Genomic DNA, 19,110 nt, shown 5'->3' with positions numbered 1-19,110 from the left:
TAATCTCTATTAACTTCTATTTCCCAATCTCTAAAATGGCAATAGAAATTCCTACCTAGTAAACTTGTTGTTAGCCTTACATGAGATAAAGTATGTGAGGGGCCTGGCCCAGAGCTTGGGTTAATGTGATGTTATTTTTAGAAGACATGATGTGAGATTATTAGTCTGCCAAGCAGCATGAAGATGAGATAAATAATACACTATTGAGCATTCACTGGAGTATATCTCCCATGTCTTCCATGATCCTTCATTCCCTACAGAAGCACCCTTTTCTGTTTTCAGCTCAAGTACATGGGAGCTACTGAGCCCCAAAGAGAAGATTCTACTGCTGAGAAAAAGTGATGATGGAGAATTCTGGTATTTGACTTGGGGACTCGGGACAAATGCCCTGGCTTACATTTGGACACCTAGCCTACAAATATTTACTGGCCACACATATGTCAGACACCTCTTGTGCAGAGATCAAGAAGACCTGATAGGGGTTCACAGCCCCTGCAAACAGTCACAGTCTCTATGATGAGAGTAGTGACAGCTGGCATGGTGCTCAGTGGACACTCAAAGCAAAAGCGAGGGTGGCCACCTCCTTCTCTATGAATTCTGTTCTGTCTCTTATATCACCCAGTACACTCAATCCCAAGGTATTGTCTTTCCTGTCCTACAAAGGAGATGAGGAAAGAATGTACTATAAACTATAAGCTACCTTAGAGCATCATGGCATGACTCCCACCCCCGCAAAGTCACTTATCCCCTTTTATGAAAAGCCCGAAGATGCACTGAGCTGATGCTGTTTCTGGGTCTTATGCAAGCCCCATCTGCTCCCCTTTTCCTTCACTTTTTGCTCTTACTATTAACTTCCACCCTTGTTCCCATAGGCCTCCCTTCCCCCATTTTGTGCTCTTTCTAGACTACTGTGACCCCTTTCTCCTTGGAAGTGGTCACTGAACTCAAGAACCCTGAAAATACTATTAACTTCTACTTTACAGATAAGCAAACTGAGCATCAGCCAGTTCAGATAGCATGCCTTGGGTCACAAAGTTAGTGAGTAGGGGGCTAAGATTTTTGTCAATTAACAGTTGAGAACTGACTTACGCAATTATTATTGAACATTTATATCTCAATTGGCTAGCTATGAACGTCTCAGTTCAGCTTTATCACTGCGGTCAGCGAAACAAGAACATTTCCCCCCCACTCACATGTTGCAGGAGGCTGCTTCCAGCTATAGGTTGGGGCTGGAGGGTGGTTTCTTGATGGCTCACCTCTCCCGCTGCATCCTCACACTGACCTAGCCAGCTCTGCTCTTCTATGTCCAAGGCCAGCTCAGCTGTACAGAAGGGTGAGATCATGGGGCCGGGGCTGCTAGGGCTGCTTGGTTCCAGCCCCTGCTTTGGTCCTGATGAGTAGACATCATACTGTTATCCCCCTTCCTCTCCACAGGATGACACTGAAGGACTTTCAAACACATTTCATGCTTCTGGTTATCTGTAAGCTGACCCCAGGCCTGCTGAGTCAGGAGGTGGGCCAGAAGTGGGCATGTACCACGCGGGAGGGGAAATGGAAGAAGGGAAGCACAGCTGGTGGCCAGATGAAGTTGCCCCGAGGTAAGCATGTGCACAGGAGCTGGGGCTCTTGGGGTTTCAGTGGCAGGTTTGCCAGGCAAGGGTGAAGATGCAGGCAGAGCCACTGTGGAGAGTGGTGGGGCCTGCGCCCTGCCCAGGGCATCTGGCTGAGGCTTCAGGGACTTTGCTGACTTAGCTGCATGCTCTGGCCCTGGGTTGTGTCCTACTCAGCACCGAGAGGCCACTGGCACCCATGGATTGTAGAAGGGTGGGTTCAATCTTTGGTTTTAGGACAAAGCCATCTCTTTGCTGAAATAACCACCCCTTTAAGGCAGGATCAAAATAGTAATTTTATCATATGTATCAGGCCCTCCTTCCCTGGAGGTTGGTGGTGAAACAAAATCAAGGATTCCCAGCTCACCAGTTACAGGAGACAAACGTGTCTGAATTCTCAAAGGAGAGAGATTTGGTCACTGTGTCCCTTTACCCACAAGGGAGATGCTGAGCCATCTCTTTGGAAGGAAAGATCCATGGGGTATGATCCCAGTGGGCCAGGTGCCCTGGGCTCTGGCTTCTCCCTCTTGCAACAGAGGTCCCCCCAAAGGCTGAAGCTGCCCTTAAGCTAAGGCTTGGTCTCTGTTCAAATGCAAATCTGCCTGGGATCATAGACATGTTCTCCTCAGATAGTTAATATAGTCGCTTCCTCAGGCAGTCAATGTTTATGGGGCACAAAGTCTATGAGAGGAACTGTGCTACGCAAAGAGGCTATAGTCATGAGAATAACTCTTGGTCTGTGTGTCTATAGAGCATAGAGATTGGGGTGGAAGAGGTGGGGTGGGAGGGGGATACAGGGAGGCTGAAGACCCCACTCTGTGCAGATGGACCTCTGGGTGGGAATCCCTAGGCAGGTGCAATGCTAGGTGAGGCAGGGGCCTGGCTCACCTTACTGTGCTCTGCTCCAGACACATTCTGGAAGAACCCGCAGTTTCTGCTGTCTGTCTGGAACCCTCAGGAGAGCACAAGGTTCCTGAAGTCCTGCAACGTGCTGGTGTCCTTGCTCCAGAAGCCCAGGCATAGGCATCGCAACTGCAAGCCTCACCTTGCCATCGGCTTCTACCTCTTTCGGGTAAGTGGGCCTCTACAGGCCCATGGCCTCATAGGGCATCTCCTAGCCCTGGTCATCCTTCCTTCCTGTTCCCTGTCTTCTTCACCATCTGCCTCTGTCTACACATGGACCTGGGTGCAGACCATGGCTCTGTCTCTTAGGAATATGTGATCTAGAGCATGTCACCTGTTAACACTTGAGCATCAGCTTCTGCTGTAAAGTGGGGACACTGATATTTATGCAAAGGGTAGATTAGAAAAACATTGTGTACCAATGCTTCTCTTTGTGCCTGGCACACAGTTTGTACAATCAATACCTGTGTTCTTTCCCTCTCCCAAAAAGTCAAGGTTGCCTTCCCTCACCCTTTTCCAGAATTCCTGATGATGGATGAAAATGTCACTGACTAGAACAGCAAGTCTTATGGGAGAGAAGGGAGCCCCTGGGTGGGCCTCTGTTAGTTTGTGTTTCTGGAAGAGTTGCCTTCCCTGACCAATGATGCTTCTTTTTTTTCTGTTTTTCAGTTGAGCAAAGTAAGTGTCACACTTGAGCAGCTGGCCCTGCTTTGGAGTGATGTCAGCTTGACCATAGCAGCCTTATGTAAGGGGCTGTGGGGACGTCTGGCAACAGTGCTGAAGTGATGAGCACCTGCCATTCTTTTTACCTAAGGACCTTGAGAAATCCTTCTGCCTCTACAGGGAGGTCTCTGAGCCTGGTGTAGAACCAATACATTCTAGAATTGATTAAATCCCTGCATAAATACCTAGCGGTGATATTGAAGACCATCACAGCATAGGAAGAACAGTAAATCACCATCTTGCCTGAGATGTGAAGCCCATAATAAGACAGATTTGTAGCATATGAGATATGAGGAGACCATGCAGCCCGCCTCCTTGGGGACAAGGGACAAAGACTGGGAATATGGGACAGAAACAAGCAGAGGACAAGAATAAGTGTGGATCTCATGTGCAGTGGCAGCCTAGAGGGAGCACTTGAGAAGCTTAGAGATAACTCAGCCTCTGCGAGGTGGCAGCTATTACTTTGTTTCCCATCATAAACAAGAGTGGAAAACTTCATTTTCTCAGATTAGACTGAATGGAGTAAAAGGGTTTTTGTAAAATAAACCATTTCTGCATTGGGTATCTTGGGTCAGTTTTGTTTTTTTTTTCCTCCTGTAGAAACAGTGAGGGCTCCTAAAGTAGCCTATAAATTTTTTAAGTTATTTATATCATGCATGTTTCTAAATAGAATTTGGGTCAGCCCACAGTAAAATTGTAAACAGAACAAAGCTATAAGCCAGTTAAAAATATAAAAGGCAAGAAAAAAGTCACATTTGGATAAGGTAAGCAGTTGAGTCTACCAGGAACACTAAACGTAGGACAGCTAATATGGCTAATTATAAAATTTAGTTCTGAGATTCCTAGTAGCCAGGGCAAAGATGGCAACAAGATGGTTCTCTAGTTCTCACTGTCTGATAAAAGAAAGCATGCGTCGTCAGAAGATACATGTCGTTTCCTTAGTCTTGAGTGGAGCCTATGATATAAATATTTTTATGTGAATGAGTAATGTCTTTGTTATCTGTACATAAACTGGAGTGAAGATCCAGTACATGGTCCTCCTCTCCCTCCACAATCCTTGAGGGAGAGCAAAGAGGAGAGGCAGCAAGAAGGAAAGAGAGGGGAATAAAGGAGGGAGAAAGAAGAGAGACAAAGAAAATGAAAGAGAGAGAGAGAGAGAGAATATGAGATAAAACAAAAAATACATGCCCAGGCAATGTCAGAGCCAGAGCCTGATTCAGATCTTCTGAGATTTTTGTCCAATTCCCTTTCCCTTCACTGAGATGATGTAGGATGCCCAATTTATCTGTATGTAGCTATTTTAACTAGGGCTCTTCCGTCCTCCACCCACAGTACTATGGTGACCAGAAGAGACTGCCTCCTGAGTTCTTCTGGAAGAATGCCCCCGTAAGTTGGCCTGAAGCATTTCTCACAGAGAAAGAAGTGAGTCGGGAGCTGCATCTGGAGCCAGGGACGTACCTCATTGTGCCCTGCACCTCCGAGGCTGGCCAGGAGTCAGAGTTTGTCCTGAGAGTCTTCTCCAGGAAGCACATCTTTCAGTAAGGGCACGGGATTCCCCTGGAGATTGGGGTCCACTCGGGCCAGGGGAGGTACGGAGGAGGAGGTGGAAATGGCAGAGGATGGGGTCTCTGTGGCCAACACAGGAGAGGGGTAAGGAGAGCGGGGAGCTCCTGCATGGAGAGCATCCTTCCCCTTTCCCTCCACACTCTACTAAGAAATAAACAACCTGCTAGGCAATCAAGAGAAAAAGCTAGAACAAGCCTGGCCCCTACCCTCCAGAAGCTTGAGGCTTAGAAAGGACAGGGATGTATGAGCAGTGGTTTATGCTACACTGTGTCCAGTGCAAGCATTTATCTACACAGAGGGTTAGCAGAACAAGGAGGAGCATCTGAGCCAACCTCTCATGGTCCTGGGGGGAACAGGGGTGGCTTTGAGGAGGTGTTCACTTCTAGAAGATGCATAGGGGTTGTTCACATGAGGGGAGGCTGTCATCAATGAGCAGGCTCAGATGCCATAAGTGTGTGCAACGGAATCAAGAGACACATGTCCCAGCCCAGCTTCTTCTGCCTATAATTGTTTTGACACAACAGCCCTTCGACGCTTAGAATCCAGTTCTCTTTCTTTTTTATTTCATGGTTTAGCTCCAGGTGGTTTGACTCGACCTCAAGCCTCACTGCCTGTCAGTGCTGAGTCATATATATGAGTAGGAGTAGTTCGGTGTGGGTGGGGATGGTAAACGGTGGGCCCGGCACAGGGCTCAGTGTGAGCAAAGGCATCAAGATGGGCAACAGCACCGGGACATGTGGGGGATCCACTTGTGCTGGGCCATGTGGCTGGATTGTCAACTCCAAGGAGAAGTAGGGGGGAGGGTGTGAGAGCTGGGCAAGCCCACATGGCACATCAGCTAGGGAACTCGTTCCCCAGGAAGGGAGAATTTTGGCCAAAATGCTCCCAAGAAGTAATCCTGCCTTTTGTTTTCCCTCAGTGAAATTGGCTGCCACACCAGTGCTGTCTTCTCTAAGGTACGTAGGCAGGTGGGAGTGCATGTGCTGGGACTGTTTCCAAAGCCTGGGTGGTGGGCTTCTCCCCTCACATTCACATGTTGGGGGAAGAAGTCCACAGATCCTGAGGACCCCACTCTATGGCACCCATACTACGTTATCTATGTGCCCTAAGAGCCTGGGTTCTGCTCCTTTTGCACCAGGGCATGGAGGGTCCAGACTCTAGGTACATGAGTTATACATTGACTCGCTTCTGTTCCTTTCTACCTTAAAAGAAACAGGTGTTTCTTTTACCTGTTTCACTGTTTTTGCTACTTCCCCAAAAGCAGTGAGAACTGGAGAAGCAAAGGATGTGTGAATGCCGTGGTAGAAAACTTAAGAGCATGCTCAAGGTCCAACTTATGGATTTCTGGGGCCTGTGTGCATGAGCGTCCAGTTATCCAGGTGAATGACAAAGTCTTGCCATGTGTCTGTTCCTCTAGGAAATAGTGGACCAAAATGCAGGGCAGGATGAATTCTTCACAAAACTCTTTGAGAAGGTAAGTTGGCCAGATGTGGTGGTGAGCAGGGGGCAAAGCAGGGGCCAGAGTGGAGCATAGAATCCCACGGGGGATGTGTTTGTCTCTGCCTGCTCCTGGGTACAAAGTGTGACGTGAGACTACTGTTCCCCAAACTGCCACTTTCTATTCAAGTCCTCAAGTTTTTAGACAAGTAAGTAGAAGTGGATCTTCTCCGGAAAACTCCTGCAAAATGAGTATCTGATCTTGGAAGTGACATTGATTAGTTGTAGGAGAAGCAGCTTTGATCTTTAATCCCTGAGAAAATGTACTGTAGAGTTAGGAAGCAGTGTTGGCAGTTGCAAGAGCGTGGTAATGACGAGCCCTAGGGATCTCGGGGAGTCCAAGGAGAAAGACCCCTTGGGTGGTCTCCTAGAGAAGAGATAGGGCTGGTAAGAGGGCATTAGGGAGGAGGAGGGTCTAGGGCTGCACACCTGTCCCCTTGAGGTCTTACCTTGCGCTGACCCAGATCAGGAGGCCAGTGGCATGAGTGCAGGACTCTGGAAGCCACTCTGTCCCTAATCTGCAGGATGCTAAATCCACTGAGGAATAGGACAAGAAGTACGCTAGAAATCTGGGGTCTAACAGCTTAGTGATGTCATCAAAACTGGAAGAGCATGAGCTCCTTGTGTTAGTAACACTAGATTTAATTCACAACATGCCTACCCTTCCCCCCCGCCCCCGATCTTCTCTCATATTTGCTCTTGGCATTTTGCCTACTGTAGCCAGAGAGGATAGTCAGAGTCTTACACACGCCGTTCATAAAAAGTTTTTTTTCCATACCAGGGGTTTCCAAACATTTTCTGCTATAGTCCTTTCATCAAATGGAATCTCACTGAGAATCACTCTAATACATATAAAACAGATTAAAATGATGTATTATGAACGTGTAACTGTTTTATAAGCTCACACTGATGATACTGACATTTCATTTATGTTTTTTAAAAGTTAAATGTTAATATAAAGGGTTTCTTCTGATAAACTCTAAAATTAAAATTTGGAGGCTTGGCTGAAGATAGCATATTAAGAATAAAATTCAAACCAAATTGTTTGCTGAGCTCCTAAAGCATCTTGATAAAACGCAATTTGAAAAACATCATTATTAGACTGCTTCCTATGAGTCTTGCCCCACTGGGGTTCTCTGGACTTGACACCCAGGGTTACTTGCTCTGCCCAGAAGTAGCAGAAGTAGCGTGCTGAGCAGGTATAGGAATGACTCCCTAGCCCTCTTCTCCCGCAGCCCCTCTGCACCTAATGAGCTTTTGGTAATGATAATTTTCTCCTGCCACTCTGCTCCCACGTCAGTATCCGGAAATAAATGCAATGCAGCTGCAGAAGATCCTGAACCACATGACCTGGTCAAGTGAGTATTTTAGAGTTATCTTATAGGGCTCTGGGGACATAGCTTATTTGAACTCTGGGTCTGCTCTCTTTCCCTTGTGAATTGTTGCACGAGGGTCCCCTAAGGGGCTGTGTATTGCACCAGGGTGGATCATGTGGTCTGAGGAAGTAGTAGAGAAATTTATACAGCTTGGGAAATAGGTGTTGTGTTTTGTTTTGTTTTGTTTTGGTGTTTGTTTTTTGGGTTTTATTTCCTTTGCTTTGCTTAGTTTGGGTGTGTAGAGATATAGGACTATGAAAATAAGGATTTCTAATATTTTGCTAGTTTGAGAAGAATATCCAAGTACTTCTTTCTTGGCATATAAATTTCATGTGGAAGAATTGTACCCAGCCTGGCATATAAATGTATTTATATACGATATATGTATTGACTAGCCCACTAGGAGCTTTCTAATGAACTTGTATCTAAATTGACCAACCTACACAAATTTGAAAGAGGGGAGCACATCCCCTGAGAAGGCTACAAATGGCTAATGTGGATACCTTCATATTAAGCCTGAGATAAATTATTAGAAGAGCTCAAAGTCTGTGGAAAAAATTTTATATGTATATCTCAAGTGGGAAGAACATGATTTCTCCAAGGAGGAGAATGAATTTCAAAATGAAGAAAGCAAACCAAGCGATTAGAAGGTCTTTGACACCTAAGATGTGTGATTGCTTCTCCTTTGTGTGAAGCCAACACTTCAAACACAAACAAATTATAGTCCAGGGTATTGTATAACTCAGGGCTTGAAATAATTTCCAGATGGTTCCTCAAAGTCAAGTTCGGGTATAATAAGAGAGCCAAAAGGAGAGATTCTAGAAATTATGGAATCTAAGAATTCCCTCCACACCCTAGAAAATGAATTTGAGGGAAATCATCTAGAAGGGATAGCTCGAGCACATTTACAGTTTGTAAACGGTTTTGATCACAAGTATGCAAAATGGCATTCCAAAGAATGTGTGGACAAATCGCTTTCATTTGGTCCAATGAGAGAATTTTTGGATTGCCAGATCAGAGAACTACTGTGGTTTTGGGCAAAATACTTGGTAAAGTATCTGATGGTAAATGATGGCATATGGGTTGGAAAGTAGCAATATGAGATGTATTCACAAGTCTGATTACCATTCCCAAGAGTTATATAAATATAAAACCAGAGGGATAATTCTATGTCATGGATGAGAGTCTATCAGTATGATGAGAGGCCCTGGTCTCTCCCCTTGGTCCCCTTTACTTTCTCAGCTTTTATCAATGACTCAGAAGAAGATATGGGAGGTAGACTTATCAGATCTGCAGATGGCACAAAGCTGGAAGGAATCATTAATAAACTAGATAGCAGAATTGAAATTCAGAAAGCTCACAATAAGCTGTGCCCAAACCAAAAATATGAAATAAAGTCAGAGTGATAATTAAAAACTGCCATTTCATTGTTTTTTAAAACTGATTGTGTAAGTTCCTTGCAGAAGAGATCTCATTTTTGTGGCAGTTTATGTGAAAGATATCTGGTTAATTTAGTTGACCTGGAGCTTAACACAAGCTCACAGTTTCAAGTTGCTGCTAAATAAGCTAATCTAAATTCAGGCTATATTTAATGGAAACATTTAGATTTGTATTTTTGAAACTACTTTCCGAGAAGTATCAGACGTAGTATTAGGAAGTGTTCCATGAAATAAAAGGGGTTAGATTCTGTGGTCAATTGCACTCGGGAAATTCTGCATTAAACAAAAACAAAATTTCATTGTTGGCTCCTCAGTACCTACTATATGCTAAGATGCATGGTAAATGGAGAAAAGGTTCTATAAATATACAATATTTCAAGTATGTTTGAACTCAAAACACTTTCTCTACAGAACGTCATCATTGGAATGTAATTTGGGAAATACTGCTGGAAATTTGGGGGAAGTCGCAGCCCATCGTACTCAGCTTCATGAAACTGCATCTGAAGGAGTCCATTCTGGTCTTGGTACCACATTTAGAGAGAACATGGCAAAGCATAGGGCCTAGAAGGAGGCGAAGACTGTTTAGAAGCCACATTTAGAATGGAGGGGAGACGTCGAAGAGCAGACATATGCCTGTTTAGGCTTTTTGGAGGCAGAGCTAGGACTAGGGACTAGGGACTAGGGACTGAATTTTGCAAATTTTGCAATTAACATAAATTGCTCCTGACTGGAGCTATCCATCCATGTGAAAAAGCGAACACCCAAAACTGAGAGACCTTCCACCAAACATCTGAGGATAGGATACTCCAATTCAGGTGGAACTTGAACAAATTGATCTCTTAGATCTCTTTCAGATTTGTAGTCCATGCCTCTGTGACATTCCTATGTCCTAGGAACACAGGGCCATGCTCATCTGACCCCCGTAGAAGCAGAGGCAGGCTGTAACTGGGGGGACTCTGCAGGGTTTTACAGTGTTCCTTGAGTATAGGAACCACCACTGAGCCTTCTCTCTCTCCACTGCCCTCTTGTTCTTATTCTCTGCTACCCTCCATATATGATGGTCTTTAGAACCTACAGGTGGCCTAGACAGCATGGTCTTTTCCTATTCAAAAAAAGGCTGTGCCATCCTAGGGCCAGCCCCCCATGCACACTCTGTCTATCTCCCTGCAGGTCTGGGGAGTGCCAAACCTCGCTTCAGCCTGGATGCCTGCCAGGGAATCCTGGCCCTGCTGGACGTATCTTTTCAGGTTTGTGGCAGGATGCCCCTGCTGCTGGTGGAGAGCTTCAGTCTGAGCCAGGCTGCCTGGTTTGAGTCCCAACCCTAGTGCTTCCTAGTCGTGTGATCTCAGGCAAGTCGGGTAGTCTCATTGTGCCTTCGGGCCCTCGTGTGCAGCATGGAGATGCTATTAAAAGCTACTCTGGGGCAGCCCAGGTGGCTCAGCAGTTTAGCGCTGCCTTTGGCCCAGGGCGTGATCCTGGAGACCTGGGATCAAGTCCCACGTCGGGCTCCCTGCATGGAGCCTGCTTCTCCCTCTGCCTGTGTCTCTGCCTCTCTCTCTCTCTCTCTCTCTCTGTGTGTGTGTGTCTCGTGAATAAATAAATAAAATCTTTAAAAAATAAAAATAGAAGCTACTCTGTAGTATCTGTGTGAGAATACAAATAGGGTAACGCGTGCAAAGTGCTTAGTGCTGTCATCGAAGAAGTCTTCAATATTAGCTATGAATAGCAAGAATCTTATTTGCTGACAGTGAGGATGAGGCGGCTGTGGTGTGGTGGTTGGGGGCAATTCTCTGGGTAACAAGAAGCTGCTACAGGAGGCTCAGGGTTCCGAGGTTTCCATTTGGTGATGGGGCAGTGGCTGTTCCCATCTACAGATCAGGAGATCAGAGTTCAGGGAGTTCAGTGGCATGCTACAGGCTATGCTTTCCTGGCTCTCAGTCTTGTGAGGTTTCTAGCAAACCTTCTGCCTTTCTAAGTGGATGATTTAATCACAGTTTAATTATGCATCTAGAGAGGCACAAAGAATGGATAGTTGGGGGGGCGGGTTGCAAATATAAAAGCAGTCTTTGCAGAAATGTTGCAGAGGACAGTGTGGGGTGGTGGTCAGGTGTGCAGGCATTGGAGGAATTCCCAACCTTATTACCGGCAGGATGAATTTCAACAGAATCATGCAGGCCCCATTTTATCATCCATTACAGGGGGTGGGGAGGGAGTAAATACCTACCTCACCTATGAGGTAAAAATGAAGTAACGTAAGTAAAGCATGTGACTTGGTACTAGACCCAACTAGTATGGGAATGCAACTCCCCAGTGGCTTTGACCTTAACACTCTATCAGCTTAATGCGTCCGGTACCGTGAGCATCCAGGAGTTCAGGGACCTGTGGAAGCAGCTTATGCTCTGTCAGGTAAGAACAAGCCTTACCCACACCTCCTAGGGCAGGAGCAGAGATGGTAGTTCTGTGAAGCTGCATTAGGTACCACTCCCCTTTCAGCCCTGTGTACCCCGGTGTTCACCCAGTCTGCTCTACCCTCCTTCAGTGGGCCCCCCTACTCTCTCTCTCTCTCTCTCTCTCTCCTAAACTCAGAGAGCCCATTGCAATAGTTTCCTGAATTTCTAAAATGCACGTCTGATCACATTGCTTCCTTACTGAAAGCTTCTTGAGACTCCCCATGGTCTTCAGATAAAGTCTAAACTTCGCATGGCACTGAAAGTCCTGCATCAATTGGCTTCTTCCTATTTTTCCAGTTATTACTCACTACTATCCCCCTTGTCTCCTGGGTCTGAAAGTTGGAAGCCCTTCAAGGTTTGGAGAATGTGCCTAAGTCAGGAACATTTAGCTATACCCAGACTGTCCATCCACATGATAAAAAACTACTCCATTCCTCGGGATCCCAGCCCCCATGCCTGTTCTTGACCTGGGCAGCAGGCCCTGCTGGTGGAGTCTCATGCTAGCCACTGGTCTGCTGCAGCATGGATGTTGGAGCATGGTGGGCTCTCAGGCAGTGCTTGGAAATTGAGCCTTTGGTGTGGGCTCTTCACAGGAGGTTTTCCACAAGCACGACCATAACCAGTCGGGGTATCTGAACAGGACCCAGTTGCAGGCTGCCATGAGGGATGCAGGTAGGTGCAGGCTGAGCAGGTGCCTCAGGGCACACGCTCGCCAGGGTGGGAGGGGAGGCGGTGTGCGACTTCTGAAGTAATCTTAATGCTCAAAGGTGCTTTGGAGTCCAGAGGCCCGAAGATGTGGATCTGCAAATAACGGAAACATATATTATTCCTATCACTATGGTCACAGCTAACATTAATGAGGGTTGGGGCATCCATGCTCTCATTTAATCATCCATGCCGTGTGATAATCCCGACTTTACAGAGGAAGAAGTCAAAGCTCAGGGAGGTTAGGTAACTTGTCTGGAGCTTGAACCTGGGACTATCAGGCCCCAAAGCGGATGTTCTTGACCACTCTTGGGCAGACTACCTCCTGCCTTGAAGGCCAGAATCCCACTTGATAAAAAGATCCTCATCCTGGTGGCCCAAGGGGGCAGGAATGGGAAGTCAAGATGGAGATAAAGTTAATGGATAAAGTTAAATTAAACAATTAATAATGAACCACACAAAAGAAAACCTCCATGTTATCAGGATTCAGGTCCTGGAAGGGGAGGGACAATTGAAGGGGCCTCAGATGGAGGGGAGGGGCATGAGGTCCCCAGCACCCATGGCGAGTCTGTGCTTGATGCAGGAATCATGCTCAGTGATGACGTCTGCCAGCTGATGCTGATCCGCTACGGTGGCCCCAACCTCCAGATAGACTTTGTCAGCTTCGTCCACTTGATGCTGCGTGCAGAGAACATGGAGGGTGAGCTGGTGGGAAGAAGTAAGGGCCAAGACTTCCTCTGCATTCCTCGTGGATTGCCCACCCATCCCCACTTCAAGCAGGAGGGAGAACAGCTGCCAGCGCAGAAACACCAGGCCAGGAGCTATGAGGTCCCCTGGCTCTGTGTCTGAAAAACCTGCATTGCCCCAAACTCATGTATGCCACAGCTGTCCCAAAGGCAAAGGTCTGAGGCAGCTCATTTACCCTTGTAGGTGTGCCACATGTGGCTGCACATAGGCTGAAACTGAGTTTCCAGGTGAGGGGACAGATGGGAGGAACCAGTTCGTAATATCTCCACCCACATTAACTGTGTTCCTTTCTCCTGTGTTTTCACAGATGCCTTCCAGAACTTAACCCAAGATGGCAAAGGTATATACCTTCAGAAGCCAGAGGTAAGCCTTTCTCCTTGGGGTGGACTCACATCATCTTAGGCAGAGGTGGCCATGGCAGGTCAGGCTCTTGTGAAGGAGCAGGGTTCTGGGGTTTTCATTCGACTGAGTTGGGGATGTAGTCCTGCATTCATTGCACCCATCTATTCATTCATCCACTCTTTACTGAGCACGCACTCTGTGCTGGCCACATGTGCAAGGGGCCTAGACACTGACTCAGTGGACCCAATGACTATGAGCAGCATAATGCCATGGGACAAGTCCATCCAACTTCATCACTCACTGAGTTCCCCAGTTACATGTCTGGGAGTCAGAGGGCCTCAGCTGGCTGGCTTGTGATTGGTGGGTGAACAGGGGGCTTTGCTGGGGTACTTTCATTGGAAGCTCTGGTCAGGCTGGTCTCGCTGCCTGGGGACAATGGCAGACATGCAGGGGAGCGAGCTTATACATGCAGGGTCTCCGAGATCAGGCACATTGTGTCCTAGAACTCATTCTGTTGTCTAAAGCAAGTCACATGGCTGAGCCCACTTCCAACACTTGGGGAAATAACCTTGTCTTCTGTCATGAGAGGCACATCAAAGTCACTTGCAGAGGGCATGGTCACAGAGAGGGTGAAGAACCCAGGCCAGCAATGAACTCCAGCACAGATGGGAATAGTGGAGCATTTCACAGAGGCCTTTCTGGAGGAGGTGACATCAAAGTTGAAAGCTTGAGGATCAAAGGGAGCCAGGGAGGCAGAGTGGAGAATAGGAAAGGCTCAGGCTAGAGGGAACAGTATGTGTGGTCCTGGCTAGAGTAGAAAGGATGAAAAAACTGGCTTACATGGAGTCTGAAAAGATCAGGATCAGATCTATCTCAGGAGCTGGCTTAGCCTTTCCCTTATGGGCCGGGATTCTGAGCTTGTCTGGGTAGCCTCTTAAACTTCGTACGGTGCTTTGCATGTAGTAGGAGCCTGACAAATGTTTGTTGAGTGAATGAGGTGATGTGCTGACAAGACAAATCCGTGCCTGACACTGATGGTCTTCCCTGATCATACAAACCACATGGGTTTACTAAGCACCTACTATGTGTCAGATATGGCACTAGGTAGTGTTTACTTCAAAGACATTAGAGTTTGGAGTTAAATCATCTGCTATTTCTTTGTAAAAACACATCCTCTCTTTGGGCTGTTTTAGAAGGGCCTCATAACAGGTAAGGTTTCTTCCTTGATCTCAAATGTCCATTTTATGTACTGTCTTTCCAAGATACTGGGACCCTCAGTATGTGACTCACCTCAATCACAGTCATATTTGAATGTAAAGGTGGGAATCAGCTGGAGGGGCAATGGTTAGAATCTTCTGGTTTCACCTCCATTTCAAATCCCCAAGCTTCTGTCCTGATCTACTGCAGGCTCAGAGCTGGGAGAGCAGGACAACATAAACGTGCAACTGAAACAAGGCAGCCCACAGCCTGAGCAGGCTCCAGCGGTGCAATGTGCCATCATGGGACGAGAACTGGACTGAGACCCAGGTTGAAGCCACAGCACTGCTTGTAACTAGCTGTAGGACCCTAGGCAAATCAACTTCAATATGTCTGGGCCTCAGTGTCCCCACATGTGAGTGAGCTGGGAGCTAGGTGGTCATTAAGATCCTCTTCAGTTCTGATCATCTCAGGATGATCAGATGATCATCTGATGATCAGGCTCCACGAGAAGGAGATCCTCAGGACCATCCAAGGAGGTCTATAGGGAGTGACAGCCAACTTGTTGGAATTTCATGCTGGTTTTCTCTGACACCATTGGTAACTCCACCATTGTCACCTTCATCACCATCATCACCATCAGCAGCATTATGATATAATTGGCCTGGGGAGTGTTTTCTCTAGAGGTCTCCTCTATGTGAGTTGGGGGGGATTGTTCATCACACCCACATAAAGCTGTCAGACAAATAGGCCCATAAATGTAAACATGTAGAATATGCTCTAATGGATTTCTGCTACCCAGTTGGTCCACACACCTGCACACCACTGTCATGAGCATGCCAAATTGAATTCATGGCAGAAAATTGCACTGAGAATTGAATACAGAATCAGCCTGTATCTTGGGTATCATCATTCACCGGCACCATTAGGAGTCAATGTTGATTATATTTCAGGTTGATTTATACTTACTACCAGATGGTGTGGTCCCTCTGGCTAAACCATCCATTACTGTTCTGTCTCCATGGCTTCCCAAGAATGAGGGGGAGGAGGTCCCAAGTCCTATGTCAGGCTCCCAGGTCTGGTGACTGAAAAATAAAGCACCCTTAGCTGAATGTCAGAAGTGGGCCTGAACTGACCATAATTTGTTTCCCCATTATGTCCAGTGGCTGATGATGACTCTGTACTCCTGAGAAGGAGCCCTGTCTGCTTTCAGTGAAGACTCTGCATATGCCTCAAAGGTAGCTTTTGGCTGAGACCAATCCACACTCAACCCAGTTACTGTTCTTCAGGACCACATCTCCGGTCATCATCTTCTCCACTGGGAAGATTACTTTTCTGAAGATATCCCTTTGGATAGGGAGTGTGCAAATAGGGAAAGGAGTTAGCAAAGATTGTCTTGGACTTGTGAAGACCAACTGTCATTCTCAGGCTGCAACCTTTCCACAAGCAGATATGTTACCTGATGTGGCCTAAGCAATCTGACTCTGGAGTTGGTGCCATAACCTTCAACAATATCGCTTCCATGGCTGTCCAATTTAAATGACCTTAGCCAAATGTTATCCCATTTAGGGTAACAGTCTAGGTTTCAAGATCTGAAGAGGGACTAATATGTCCTTAAACAACTGAACCAGCATCTAGAAATTGGTGTAGGCATAGGCTAAATTTCAACTGTGTGGAGGTGGAGTGGAGCTACACTGAACTTTCAAAACACAGAAAATGAGAGGATAGGCAGAGTCTAGGTGGGTTGAGCTGACTCTGGCATTTGAGATCACTGGATGGTTTTCTGCTACAATATCTCCAGATGGTCGAAATTGGGGCAGGAACCAATGAATTTAACACCTGAATTCTCCAAGAGCTCCTGCATGTAACAGGGACCCATCTGTTTACTTGACCTATGGACTATCAGATACATTTAAAATCAGTCACCAAAGCCTCTGTGTGCCTACTTTAAAGAGCAACAAATCCATGCTATATCAGTGGTGGTTGGTATCTCTGATTTTTTTGAACTACCATGCTGCCTTGCTTTCACAGCATCACTCCCCAACCAAGAATCTGGAGGAAAACCAGAATAAAGGCCACTTCCCCAAACCCTACATTCTACTCATAGGTTCACAACTCAGAGCCATTTGTTAAAATTCTGTTTATTCTTGATTTCCAAGCTGTTCTAGACATGTTCAGACATGACTGCCTGGTTTCCAAGCGAATAAAAGACTAAAGGAGGAATCTGAATGATAGGATAAAAAGATGTCCATGGACAGAACAAAAGGAAACCTGATAGTCCAATAAATGGGCACTGTAGAAGGAGCAAAAGCTTTCTAAGCATGGCATAAGGAAGTAGAAAAGTATTTTACTTAGAAAAAACTTTATTGATTCCAAATGACAAAATGTAAAATGGTTTTCCATAAAGTTCCAGGTATATGAAGTATTGCGGATTTTAAAATGATGATTATATGTTATAGCCAAGATCTTTATGTCTATTTATTTGTCAGTATCATTGTCTTTAGATTCTGCGATTGTACATATTTGTTTGAATTAAATAGCTATTGCTTCGGTCCCATGAAGGCAATTTGGAAGATTTTTGGGGGGTGGGAAGGTGATACCCTCATCCCATTCCTGACACTTGGACTGCAGTGCAATGGTTTGCTTGGTGCAGATGCCATTTATATTGAAGTTAATCAAGTCTGATAGAGCCTCCCTTCTAGCTTCTCAATGATCTGAACTGCCCTTCTATGTCACCCATGTGTTACCCTGATTCATATGAGTCTATCACTGTAGTAGCTTAGGGACACCCCCACGCCATGCTGACCTTTCCCATTCCTCCCAGTGCCCCCAAAGCTGAGTGCTGAGACCAGGGGGCAGAGGCATTTTCCTGCCCAAATATCCCTTTTCCATCCTCTGTCACTCCAGGGCACGGGAGGCAAAGGAAGATCCAGGACAGGATGTACTGCACAAGGGTCAGAGTGAAGTCAGGCTGAAGGTCTGAGAGGTGGACTCCTACATTTCCTGGAATTCAAAAGCCAAAAGTTTTAACCTGATGGAGACAAGCAGGAAGTGTGCAAACCTAGTAAAGGAAGAGCAAGGAGTCAGTCCTAGGTGCCAAGATAGGTGAGGTCAGGGAGTCCAAAGGTTGGGATGTCCACCCGTGCAACATAAGCAGGCGGGGCATATCAGGATGAGCACTGGTCCAGGCCTTTAAAGTCTCAGAGGGGAATAAAAAAATAAAGACCCTTACTGACAAAAGAAAAGGCCAGTTGTAAGAGAGTACTAAAATACCTGCCCTTTATTTATCCTGCTTTTTCTCTTTTCTTGCTCTCATGGTTTGTACAAACCTCAGTTACCAATAAGAACCTTCTAGATTCCAGCTGGAGCCTGGGGCAGGGCAGTCAGCAGCCAACTGTAAATAGCACTGCTTTCCTGCCACTGTCATGCTGGGTTAGAGAAATGATTTTAGCCTCTGGGATGCTCAATCTGATGTTTCCCCCAGTGAAATATATGCATTTATATTTATAATGGGAGAAAAGGAGGAAATGAGTTTTTCATGGGTCATGGGTAGGTCGAAGGGGGCCAGCTGTGCTGGGCTTAGTTTTGGAGCAGGTTACGTGCCCAGCTCTCAGGGAGCTTTGGAAAGATGGTCATCTAGGGCTGCTGACCCTATCTTTTCCCAGTGCCCTGAGAACGCAGGGGTATAAAATCCAACAGCAGTGAAAGTGAGGAGACATTGGGAAGGAACATTCTAGGGATGACATTGGGCTTCAGTTTACTCATTTGTAAAATGGAGCCCAAAATGTCTACATCACTTGGTCATTAGGAAGATAAATAATGCCTGCATACTACAGGCACTCAATAAATAAAGCATCTCTTTTTTTCTCTTAGGCAGTACACATATTTTTTACAACTGTTATAATTTATTTTTATTTCTTAAAATTTACTTTTGTTTCTAAAAAGCATGGCCCCTCATAATGACAGCTTTTTGTAAACACTCCAGATTTCACAGTACATTTCCACTTTCTTCTTCTTCCTCCACGTCCCCTCTCTGAACTCTTCAAACCGTGTCTTTGAAGTGTGGCCTCAGGAGGCCAGCCCCAGGCTCCGAGGTCAGGGACCTGGCCCGGGGACCTCTGAGAAAGTGGCCGTCTCCTTACGAAAGCTCCTCCTACGCCAGGCAGACAGCGGCTCTGCCTTCTGCTCATCTGGGACCTTGGGAGCAGAGGGAGTTGATGCAGCCCAGTCCAGGCTGCTAGCTGGCTGCTTTCTGGACCACAGACCAGGCAAGTTCTGGAAGAGTCTTCTAGGAGATGCAGGCTGGCCAGCACGTGTCCCAGAAACTCTGCTGGACGACTGAGTTGTGATCTAGAACTGACCGTATAGTGAGAAGGTGTGGCACGTCCACAGTCGGGAATGCAGCCCCTGGCGGGACACTTGTGTCCTCGCTGGGGTGCCCTACCCTGATGGGCTGGGCAGTGGGCTTCCATCTCATGGACATCTGTCCATCCAGCCGTGCAGCCAAACGTTCGGCCCTCTGCGGGAAGACGCTTGTCAGCCTTCCACAGCGGCT

The 19,110-nt window shown here is 46.5% G+C and overlaps 1 protein-coding gene across 3 annotated transcripts in view; it reads left to right on the top strand.

Moving 5' to 3' along the window:
* CAPN14 (calpain 14) overlaps nucleotides 1–17,107 on the top strand; it is a 39,842-nt gene extending 22,735 nt beyond the window's left edge. For all 3 annotated transcript variants that reach the window (XM_038560589.1, XM_038560591.1, XM_038560590.1), the window contains 14 exons: nucleotides 283–357; nucleotides 1,435–1,598; nucleotides 2,519–2,682; nucleotides 3,183–3,191; nucleotides 4,569–4,774; nucleotides 5,722–5,758; nucleotides 6,220–6,276; nucleotides 7,600–7,657; nucleotides 10,285–10,349; nucleotides 11,452–11,520; nucleotides 12,158–12,236; nucleotides 12,853–12,969; nucleotides 13,324–13,379; nucleotides 15,719–17,107. In XM_038560589.1, the coding sequence (XP_038416517.1) occupies nucleotides 283–357; nucleotides 1,435–1,598; nucleotides 2,519–2,682; nucleotides 3,183–3,191; nucleotides 4,569–4,774; nucleotides 5,722–5,758; nucleotides 6,220–6,276; nucleotides 7,600–7,657; nucleotides 10,285–10,349; nucleotides 11,452–11,520; nucleotides 12,158–12,236; nucleotides 12,853–12,969; nucleotides 13,324–13,379; nucleotides 15,719–15,745 (1,183 nt within the window). In that variant the 3' untranslated portion in view covers nucleotides 15,746–17,107. The remainder of the gene's footprint in view (nucleotides 1–282; nucleotides 358–1,434; nucleotides 1,599–2,518; nucleotides 2,683–3,182; nucleotides 3,192–4,568; nucleotides 4,775–5,721; nucleotides 5,759–6,219; nucleotides 6,277–7,599; nucleotides 7,658–10,284; nucleotides 10,350–11,451; nucleotides 11,521–12,157; nucleotides 12,237–12,852; nucleotides 12,970–13,323; nucleotides 13,380–15,718) is intronic.
* Nucleotides 17,108–19,110: the final 2,003 nt, after the last annotated feature.

The sequence above is a fragment of the Canis lupus genome, chromosome 17 (assembly GCF_011100685.1).
Source record: "Canis lupus familiaris isolate Mischka breed German Shepherd chromosome 17, alternate assembly UU_Cfam_GSD_1.0, whole genome shotgun sequence".
Taxonomy (NCBI): Eukaryota; Metazoa; Chordata; class Mammalia; order Carnivora; family Canidae; genus Canis; species Canis lupus.
This window is presented reverse-complemented; position numbering and strand designations above follow the sequence as displayed.